Genomic DNA, 11522 nt, shown 5'->3' with positions numbered 1-11522 from the left:
CAAGAGACCTTCCCTGTGACTGAATTTCAGTACAGTTGGAACTATTTGGTTCGCTGCCTTCGTGCACACGGCATGCACCATACGGATATTCATTCGGTTATAAAGATGCCTGGCGCATGTCTTGATGAAAGATGGTCTTGGTGGATGGATGGAATTATGTCATCAAGTGCATTTTTATACAAACGCCTACGGCTATCACACACACACACCAATAACACACACAGAAACTAGGAAAGAAGCTGACAAACAGAAGTTAATAATAATAATAATGCAAACTTTTATAGCGCTATTCTAGAAAAATGTCTACTCTTAGCGCTTTACAATACATACATCGACAAGCATACTATACACGCACAGGCAAAGAAACCGACCAAACATAACCAACAAACTATACATGCACAGACAAAGAAAGCGACCAAACATACAATACACGCACAGGCAAGATAACGACCAAACATAAACAAACATACTATGACCAAACATAACCAACATACTATACGCGCGCAGGCAAAGAGAACAATCAGCACATGTAATAATTACTGACAACTAATAATGCAGGCATACAATGACAGTCCAATACACAGCCTAAGCACAAGAACCACAGTAGGCTTCTATATAAAAACGTGTCAACGGTACTATTTACACACACACAAACAGTTCCCTTTCTTTCAAGTGTTGTCTCTCTCTCGACGCTTCTTACTCAGGCTCTGGTACATTCACCAAAGGACTAGGTTAATTATGTGCAGTGAGCTATCAAATCGGAAAGTGGAAGCTTTACAAAATCAATAATTACATAATTTTATGTATGTTGAAGACCTTATATTTTAGTCTTTATATTCTCTATAGTGGGACCATTGTAGATTATATCGCCCAATGCTTTTTTTTTTTTTACCAAAGTATAAGATGTTTTTGTGTGATACATATGGTCGTTGTAAGAAAACCACTTCACTTTTAAGTCGAAAATGTAATACCAGAAGCCTAGAAAAATATATGTATATTTTTAATTATTATGATGTATCAAATCTGTGTTTTTGTTTAGAAGCCACTAGTTTGTACCGTTTGATCGTGTGTTTTTTGTTTGTTTTTGTTTTGCTCATAGAAGTACACACAGAACACACAGAACACACAGAACTAGTACGAGCAGATTACTTGAACTAAAATACAAAAGCTGGTCCACCTCGTGACTTTCAACTACGTGCAGATAAGAATTCTTCACCACGGTACTTCGTGCAAAGTACAAGTTGTACCATGGTACACTGTGGAGCTGTAATGTACGTCATTGACATATAATGGACAGTACAGTTAAAGTGCACCTAGGGTTTAGAACCAGGGCAACTTTTAACCCGAAAACTGTGTTTTTTCAATCTCTTGGTGGAGAATGGGTATTTGGTCATAAAAAAAAATCAAATGAAAAAAAACCACCCGTAATTTCCGCTATGCCCTCTGGCATGTAGGGCAGCCTCGAAGGACCTCCATACCTGTCTTCTTAGGGCCAATTTATGGATGGCATCCGAGGGGTGGTTCAGAACTTTCATTTCTCTCCATGTGTGTTTCGACGCCAAGTGTTTTATGGTCTTCCTCTTTTCCTTTTCATTCTGATGTCCAGTAGAGGGATGCACGTATGATGCTGATGAGCTCCCTCCTGAGCATTCCAGAAAATAACAAGAAATTCCTTCGAGGTAGGAAAAACACCCCCGTCCTTACCATTCTCACTGCCACCAACTGAGAAGGTTATTTCCCTTTGACCATTAATATGTCCCTCTATAAGTCCTTGTAGAATCTTAATCCACCAATAACTCCCTAACCGTGTGTTTGACTGGTCCCAATTTTTGTAAGGACCGTCTCAGGAATGTATAGAACCTGTTCACCAAGTTTGGTGACGATCGGTCCGTTCATTCTTGAGATCTATATGCGAACACAAACACACAAACACACAAACACATCGACCGAAACCTATACACACCCCTATACCGGGGGTGTAACTAGCTTCCCAATACGATTGTCTAACTACACTTCCTGAAAATTAAAGAATCAGCATCACAACCTACGATAAGAACATCGATTCGAAACTATGCCTAGAGGGTTGTTGAGGGGAAGCGGGGAGGGGGAGGGGTGTGTTTGTTTGTTTGTTTGTTTGCTTAACGCCCAGCCGACCACGAAGGGCCTTTATCAGGGCGGTGCTGCTTTGACATATTATAACGTGCGCCACACACAAGACAGAAGTCGCAGCACAGGCTTCATGTTTCACCCAGTCACATTATTCTGACACCGGACCAACCAGTCCTAGCACTAACCCAATAATGCCAGACGCCAGGCGGAGCAGCCACTAGATTGCCAATTTTAAAGTCTCAGGTATGACCCGGCCGGGGTTCGAACCCACGACCTCCAGATCACGGGGCGGACGCCTTACCACTAGGCCAACCGTGTCGGTGTGGAGGGGTGTGTGCGTGGATGCAAGAAAGGTGGAGGATGGTGATAATGTGGGGGGTTGGGGGGGATAAGCTGCAAAACAATTGCAGCGTATGATGTAATTTAAGACTAGGACGACGATCTTAAATAACCATCGAGGAAATGACGATGTCGATGACCAAAGGGACGAGAACGATATCGACATTAACGACTATGATGACAACAATTATCAGTGTGGTGTGTTCATGTAGGATGATCCTGAAATGTTGATAAACAGTAGATAATTTGAGGAAAAGTTGTTGATGTTGATGTTGATGTTGAGGAGAAGGTGGACAATGAAAATAAACAACTACATCTGCCATGACGATTGCGATTTAGATAAAATGATAAAGATAATAATAAGAAGTCGAGACGACGAGAAAACCATAGGCTTTCACAAAGATGATGATAATCACGTTGAGGAGGAAGAGAAGGAGGAGTTTATCAACGGCGGCGACAACGGTGATGACGACGACGACAATGACGACGATGATAATGACAATGATGGCAACAAGCACAATAACATATACAGACAAAAGACATGACAAACACAACCACGCTAATGATGACACAGTAACACCAGTACGCCGTTTGTGCCAGCGAGTCCAAAGATAGCAGAATGTGCATGCGACAATGCCGTCACAAGACAGTGCGGACATCCCATGGTGCAGCCCTCCTCAGCCCGCATCGTGGGTGGACAAGAGGCACAGATCGGTTCGTGGCCATGGATTGTAAGTCAATATGTCAAACGTACATTCCCTCTCGTGTCCACGACCTCGTACACCATAGATCTGTCTGAGGATGAAAGTCGCTTGTTTATTTCAACGCGTGTTACTCTCTCAGGTGCCAGGAGAATAGTTCCGAATAACTCACTTACTCTGTGACACGTGTCGTAATGATCATTTAGAGCGCTTACTTCTTCTTCTTCTTCTGCGTTCGTGGGCTGAAACTCCCTCGGATTTTTACATGTATGACCGTTTTTACCCCGCCATTTAGGCAGCCATAATTATGCCGCTTTCGGAGGAAGCATGCTGGGTATTTTCGTGACATGGATTACAGGATCTTTTCTGTGCGCACTTGGTCTTGTGCTTGCGTGTACACACGAAGGGGGATAAGGCACTAGCAGGTCTGCACATAAGTTGACCTGGGAGATCGGAAACATTTCCACCTTAACCCACCAGGCGCGGCCGGGATTCGAACCCACGACCTTCCGCTTTGGAGGCCGGCGTCTTACCACTTATCACGCCCGTCAGAGCGCTTACTTTCTTTTGTTTACCAGATCTCATAGATCTGTCTGTTCAATGTACATCAATCCCAGCAAAGGGATACAAAAAAGAATTAGAAAATGAAAACCTAAATGAAAAAGATATCAATGTTAATAACACTGACAATAATAGTAGCACTGCTATCCAACCAAAAGGTTGACCAGGGACACTCACACTCTGGCGGCCTGTGAATCCAGGGGAGGTAAAAAGTGACGTTGGTGTTGATGCGGGGCGGCCAGCGAACTTCCGCTAATATGTATCCCCATGCAGTTTGCGATTCTTGTTCGTCTTTACTTTTGTGTTCATATAATTTGTGTTGTCAGTATGCTGTTGTGTGAAGACTGTCCATGTTACTTCAATCAATCAATCAATGACGCTTATATCGCGCATATTCCGTGGGTACAGTTCTAGGCGCTCTGCAGTGATGCCGTGTGAGATGAAATTTTATACGGCCAGTAGATTGCAGCCATTTCGGCGCATATTTACCGTCCATGTTACTTACATGTAAGCCTCAAATGAATTGGGCGAAGTCGACTTAAATACTTCGAAATACACGTCACGCAGCTTGCTGCTGGAAGCTTGTAATTGTGGCACAGAAGTTTCGGTATAAGAGTTAACGAAGTAATCCTTCAATATCTTGTGTGTTCTGGGTAAACGGGGCATCTAAACGATGAACATCTTTCGAGGTATCAACGTCTGACTACCTGAAGTCAATTAAGTCACAGTTTTGCCAGACTGGACTGATGGTATTGCTGTGGTGTGTGTGTATATGTGTGTGTGTGTGTTTGTGTGTGTGCGTGTGTTTGTGTGTGTGAGTTTGTGTGTGCATGCGTGTGTGTGTGTGTGCGCGCGCGCGCGTGTGTGTGTGTGTGTGTGTGTGTGTGAGTGTGTGTGTGTGTGCGCGCACGCGCGCGCGCGCGTGTGTGTGTGTGTGGGTGTGTGTGTGTGTGCGCGCGCGCGCGCGCGTGTGTGTGTGTGTGTGTGTGTGTGAGAGAGAGTGTGTGTATGTATGTGTGTGTGTGTGTGTGTGTGTGTGCGTGTGTGTGTGTGCGTGTGTGTGTGTGCTTGCGTGCATGCGTTCGGGTGTGTGTTGTGTGTGCATGCGTTCTCGCGCGCGTACATGCGTGCGTTCGTGTGTGTGTTCAAACAGGTGGCTCTAGCGGAAGATGACTTCGCTGTGTGTGCTGGCGCCATCATCAACGACAGAATCATCTTGACTGCAGCCCACTGTTTTGAAGAGTAAGAGACTCAAGCGATACTGGTAGTGGTTGTACAAGTAACTCAGATATTACCACACTGGACTATATATACCATGACATTTTTATTTAACACTAAACAATTTTGGTTCATAGTTAAAAATGTATTCAATCAGAAGTGGCATAAATTCTGCAAATAGTGCATTGAACGATTTTGCTCTCAAACGAAAATCAGATTGAACCTGTAATTTGTAGTTGACATCTTGAGTGTCGGAGCAAATGTTTAACGCTGTCAGCGTGCGATTTGCAGTATTGCTGATCCAGCCACAGCTCACTGTGCTAATAAAGACAATGGGCTGAACGGGAGACAATAACGTAAAAAAGAGAGTGTATGGCCCTATAAAATGCAACTGGCTGTTTGGCTGTATCAGATATCGCAATCATGCCACGACTTGATGAAGGAGAGAGACAGCAAGCGATTGGGATGCTTAGAGCTGGCCAAAGCATTGAACGTGATGAATACTGAACGTTTTCCGAAATCATCGCGCTTGGACTCAGTCACTTTTTAAAAAAAATTGTCATTTCATGATGTTCTATTCAAAATCAATAAAGCGAAGGTTTATAAACACTAAAATGGCCAATAGTTAAAATATTCAAACATTGAAAACATTCACCACTGAGTTGATTTTTTGTGATTTTTTAAAGTTCAGTTTGCGGAATTTATGCCTCTCGGTATAGTTCTCATTCACTTGGGATTCAACCCAAGTCTAGATGTGTTTCCTGTTCATTGGTTACTGCCTTGAGAGGAGGCCAACCAACAGTGTTCTTACTTTACAGGTAGCTTTTAGTGGCCGGGAGTCTTCGGTTGGGTTAAGTAAACCCCTTGACTTCCCGAAAGATTTCAGTTAAAAGAATCAACGAAGAACCAGAACATACAAGGTGTAACAATTAGACCCAAACTGAGAAAATAGTATTCAGGGGAGGCAACCATCTTACCGCAAATCAGAAGGCAATACACAGCGGTTGTTTCCCTTGTCAGAGCATTGCTTTATTGATGATGGCAAAGTACGTATACCTGATTATGGTAGTCAAGGGCTTTTGAACCAAGTGACAGTGAAGTGTTTGCTTTATCTGGAGTTACCCTCTAATCAGCATGGCTCACCATTACAGGTACCCCGGCACCTCAATTCTAACTTTCTCAAGGAATCCGAGTGTTTTTAGTGCTACACTGTGATTCAATCAAGTTGATATTTAAAAAACACACAAAAAAACAGTGTGATTGGTTAATTAGCTCAAACACATTAAACATTACTGGTCAACAACTCTCGCTGTAACTTATAAATACGTTTCTGCGATCTAATCAAATGACACAATCTATTTCAATTTGATTGAACTACAATAATGTTTAAGAATCGTTCGTAGTGATTTGCCAACCAATGCTTTGATTTATCATTGCCCAGTACGCTGAGTCGTAACGCTAGCAGATGGAGAGTGGCAGCGGGCAAACACCACCTTCTGAAAAATGACCGCGGAGAGGCCCACTTAAACGTAAGTTTCCTAGGGGGAGGGGGTACGCAAGACATGCAAGGCCAATATTTGGAGTGACTGGCAAAGACATGAAGAACTATTGACGCCAAAAAACTTTAAAAAATCCCAGAAAAAATGTAATGGCAGATAAACTGAGAGACATCCCCATGGTCGTTTTTCTGTTTCTCTTTCCAGAAGAGTTCCGGTACGTGAGTGTGTGTGTGTGTGTGTGTTTGTGTGTGAGTATTTGTGTGTGTGTGTGTGTGTGTGTGTGGGGGGGGGGGGGGTTTGCCATGTTTGCCCAGATATAGCGTACATTTGTTTGCTTTGCCTGTTCGTAGATTTATCTTGTTTAGGGCTACTGTAAAAAAAAATATTTATACAGTATGTGTCCACTGAGGATATACCCAGAACATTTTTTCCAGGTGGAAAGTATTATTATGCACGATCACTTCGTCCACGACACGGTAGAAAACGACATTGCCATTGTGGTAGTAAGGGAAACAATCCCATTCACAAACTTCATTCGCCCGATTTGTCTCCCTTCCGGCACTGCGCAGACAGCGCTACACGAGGGCAAGGCGTGTCTGATGGCTGGATGGGGTAACACAAAAGGTCAGGAACATATAAATGTTTTGTACACCTTACAACAAAGAAAAATAAGTGCTCTTAATACAAAACAAACACACCACTCACACCAGTAAGTGATAGTAATGCGGAATCAGTATCTGTCTGTGTGTCTCTCTGTGTGTGTGTGTGTGTGTGTGTGTGTGTGTGTGTGTGTGTGTGTGTGTGTGTCTGCGTGTGTCTGTGTTTGTGGGTGTGTTTTCTCTCTCTCTCTCTCTCTCTCTCTCTCTCTCTCTCTCTCTCTCTCTTTCGCTCTCCCTCTCTCTCTCTCTCTCTCCGTCTCTCTCTAATACATTGTTTTGCTGAGCTAATGTATTGTTGCAAAGTATGCTTACTTTGCGTTTATCTTCATTGCTTTACACCCAGTTTTGAACACTACCTTATGATCTACAATGATTCTACATAATGCACTTCATGTATATAAACTTATATGTTCTACCATTAATGTTTTTATGTAACCTTTTTTTTTCCCCTAGTCATAGTTATATTAAAATAGTTTAGTCCCTCTTTAGGGCGAGGGCCAGATGCAAAAAAGCATATCGAAGCTTATTCTTGTCACCATCAAAAAATAAAGATTTGTCATTGTCATTGTCATTGTCTCTCTCGTTTTGCTTTGTTCCTTTCCAATTCAAAAACACTAAGGATAGAGAATAGAGACCGTTTTTTGACACCGTGAATCGAATAACTTTCTGCGTTTTGTTTTGCTGAGAGACTGTGACTGTGATGTGGAATATGTCTATCCATTGGTTAAAACACATGAGCATCACGTCTTACTAACATTGAAGACGGTTCTATACGGTCTGCACGCGTACACAGACACACAACAGGCACTGTTTCAGAAACACAACTTTAGACGAGCTCTCCTGACTATCTGATAGGCACTGGTTTAGACACACACCATTAGACGAGTTCTTCTGACTATCCCACAGGCACTGCCGGGTTCACAAACACATTAAACGAGCTCTTCTGACTATCCGACAGGGCACTGGTTCACAAACACAGATTTAAACGAGCTCTTCTGACTTTCCGACAGGCACTGTTTCACAAACACAGATTTAAACGAGCTCTTCTGACTATCCGACAGGCACTGCTTTACACTCACACCATAAGATTAGCTCTTCTGATCTGACTATGTGACAGGCACTGGTTTAGACATTCAACATTAGATGAGCTCTTCCGACTATGTGACAGGCATTGGTTCACAAACACAGCTTTAAACGAGCTCTTCTGACTATCTGGCAGGCACTGGTTCAGAAATACGACTTTACACGAGCTCTTCTGACTATGTTACAGACACGGGTTCGTCAGAAGTGCTGAGACAAGTGACTGTGCCGGTGATCCCAGACGATGTGTGTGCCAAGCCGGGCTGGTACTACCACGACTTCATCCCCCTCAAGACCTTCTGTGCTGGTTATGAGGAAGGCGGGAGGGATGCGTGTGCTGTGAGTGGGAAAATACTATGTCCTTGGATCTTCTTCTTCGTTCAGGGGCTGAAAGTCCCACGTACATTCGTGTTTTGTGTTTTATGTGTGTGTGTGTGTGTGTGTGTGTGTGTGTGTGTGTGTGTGTGTGTGTGTGTGTGTGTGTGTGGTGTGTGTGTGTGTGTGTGTGTGTGTGTGTGTGTCTTTGGGTGACAACGGTTCAATAATGGCACAATCTTTCCCGTGTGAAACATTTGACTGAGTATCTCAGATCCTGTCAGCCTTTTTACATAGGATTAGATTATCCCTCCACTTGGATAGGTAACTAAAATCAACTTCCTGATAACTTCTTGCGTATAGTGGGAGTGCTCGATGCATTCATTTCTGAACGGACAGCGGTTGCAATCTGTGAAATGAATTCATCAAACGAGTCTCACGCTGGACGGGCAGCAGTCACAATGCTGCTTTTGGTATGTGTCCAAGTGGATTTTATTTTTTTTATTTTTATTTTTTGCTTAACGCTTAGCCGACCACGAAGGGCCATATCAGGGCGGTGCTGCTTTGACATATAACGTGCGCCACACGCAAGACAGAAGTCGCAGCACAGGCTTCGTGTCTCACCCAGTCACATTATTCTGACACCGGACCAACCAGTCCTAGCACTTACCCATAATGCCAGACGCCAGGCGGAGCAGCCACTAGATTGCCAATTTTAAAGTCTTAGGTATGACCCGGCCGGGGTTCGAACCCGCGACCTCCCGATCACGGGGCGGACGCCTTACCACTAGGCCAACCGTGCCGGTGTCCAAGTGGATGTGTGTCCTTATCCCGGATCTAATTCTTCTTCTTCTTCAGCGTTCCAGAATGTTTCTGGTTATGTGTGAGCTCGTTTGCCCATTTGAGTTCCCCACACTATACTCTGAGAGCATAGTAAGATTCACTCCGCTTTCGTTGGGTAGGCATGCTGGGTATTTTCGTGTTTCCATAACCCACCGAACTCTGACATGGATTACAGGATCTTTTCTGTGCGCACTTGGTCTTGTGCTTGCGTGTACACACGAAGGGGGTTAAGTCACTAAGCAGGTCTGCACATAAGTTGACCTGGGAGATGGGACAAATCTCCACTCTTAACCCACCAGGCGGCAGCGACCGGGATTTGAACTCACGACATCCCGATTAGGAGGCCGACGTCTTACCACCACGCCACTGCGCCCGCCTGATCTAATAAAATGAATCGAATCGTCCCCAAGGGAAGGACGGTGAGAAAGTATTTTTCCCTGTGAGCTAAATGATACAATTTTGAAACGTGCGTTCACCACAACTGACCAGAGAACTAGACTCTTCTAAAACAAGTAGATGTTTAAGGACATCGGTGTATGTAATAAACATGGCTTGCACCTTTTTGGACAAAACATGATATTTATCGCTGAAGTCAACAACGTCAAACGTGCTCGTCAGCACATACGTGTGGAAGCAACGGACCTTTGCTGCTTTTCCATTTTTAATGTTCATTTTTCATTTCATTTCATTTTCATTACTTTATTGTCCCATCGCTGGGAAATTCGGGTCGCTTCCTCCCAGTGGAAAGCTAGCAGCAACGGAGTCGCGCTACCCAGGTGTTTGCGTGTTTAGGTGTATTCAGCCACCTGCACTTATGGCAGAATGACCAAGGTCTTTTACGTGCCATTGTGATGACACGGGGGTGGGACATGGCTTCCGTCTCGGGGTCTGCACATAAAGTTGACCCGTGTCCGTCCCGGCCCGAATTCGATCCTGCGACCTTCCGATCACAAGTCCAGTGCTCTACCAACTGAGCTACCGGGCCCCTGGTCTTTGGCTGTAAAATTAAACGTCGTATTAACCAAGAAGCTAGATAAACGTCTGGAGCAGATTTACTTGACATTATCGGAGACGGTTTGCATGCATCACCAAGGAAAAGATTACTTGATAGCTTACTCATTCTCCACAGGGTGACAGTGGCGGGCCGCTCATCTCCAAATTTGATGGTCATTGGTATGTTACGGGTAAGCATCTGCCTAAATCTCATCAAAAGGAAAGGAGTTGTTCTATGCTTAATTCTTGCCAGTAAAACGTAGTTCCCCTCCATCTTTCCTTTGTGTGTGCGTGTGTGTGTGTATGTGTGTGTGTGTATGTGTGTGTGTGTGTGTGTGTGTGTGTGTGTGTGTGTGTGATCAATGAAAAAGATGGACCTTCAAATACTGAAAGGAAAGGAGTGGTTTTCTGTTTAATTGTTGCCAGTACAACAAATCCTTTCCCGTCCTGTCCTTCCCTTTTTCATTTTTTGAGTGTGTGTGTAGGAGGAGAGGATGGTGCATATATATGGCCTATTGATATGAAGCAGTTGGTTTAATCATTCTTTAAGAGTTTTTGTCACCGGAAACTTAATTTATTTCAAAGAAGATGGGAGCCGGGCGTGAGGGAGAAGAAATCGACGCACAATAATAATACAATTCATCGAAACGTTATGTACAAGGTTTCCTTCAAAGTTTGAAAGAAAATCTGGGTAAATTGCAGAGAATAAACTAAAATAATAGAATAATTGTATTATTTTAATGCACATGTACAGGAATCGCCAGCTGGGGCTACAGTTGCGCAGAAGCTCGCTGGCCCGGTATCTACACTAACGTTACTTATTACCTCCCCTGGATTCACAAGCAAATGGCCGCCAGAGGATTCGATGTTCCATGTCAACCTTTGATTGGATAGCACTGATACAATGTGTTTGATTGTCATTCCGATTGGTGTGCAGTGAACATACTTATGTTTGCTTTTAGTAATATTCTCAGGAATACAACATTCCGTCTTGAAATCAAAGAAATTCTTTCACTCTTTGACAAATATACTGATTGCGATTTTCCCTTGCTGTTTTCAGTCTTGTTTAGTTATTCACACACTCACACGCACACACACACACACACACACACACACACACACACACACACACACACACACACACACACACACACACACTGGCTCTCTCTCTCTCTCTCTCTCTCTCTCTCTCTCTGTCACTCCGT

The 11522-nt window shown here is 43.7% G+C and overlaps 1 protein-coding gene across 1 annotated transcript in view; it reads left to right on the top strand.

Moving 5' to 3' along the window:
• The window catches only part of LOC138958518 (trypsin-1-like), an 11864-nt gene extending 487 nt beyond the window's left edge, over positions 1-11377 (top strand). The window contains exons 2-8 of the mRNA XM_070329700.1: positions 3049-3179; positions 4864-4952; positions 6370-6457; positions 6862-7051; positions 8357-8505; positions 10454-10508; positions 11072-11377. Of these exons, the coding sequence (XP_070185801.1) occupies positions 3049-3179; positions 4864-4952; positions 6370-6457; positions 6862-7051; positions 8357-8505; positions 10454-10508; positions 11072-11211 (842 nt within the window). The 3' untranslated portion in view covers positions 11212-11377. The remainder of the gene's footprint in view (positions 1-3048; positions 3180-4863; positions 4953-6369; positions 6458-6861; positions 7052-8356; positions 8506-10453; positions 10509-11071) is intronic.
• Positions 11378-11522: the final 145 nt, after the last annotated feature.

Source organism: Littorina saxatilis, linkage group LG2, assembly GCF_037325665.1.
Source record: "Littorina saxatilis isolate snail1 linkage group LG2, US_GU_Lsax_2.0, whole genome shotgun sequence".
NCBI lineage: Eukaryota > Metazoa > Mollusca > Gastropoda > Littorinimorpha > Littorinidae > Littorina > Littorina saxatilis.
Note: the sequence above shows the minus strand (reverse complement) of the source record. Positions and strands in the feature narration are given on the sequence as shown.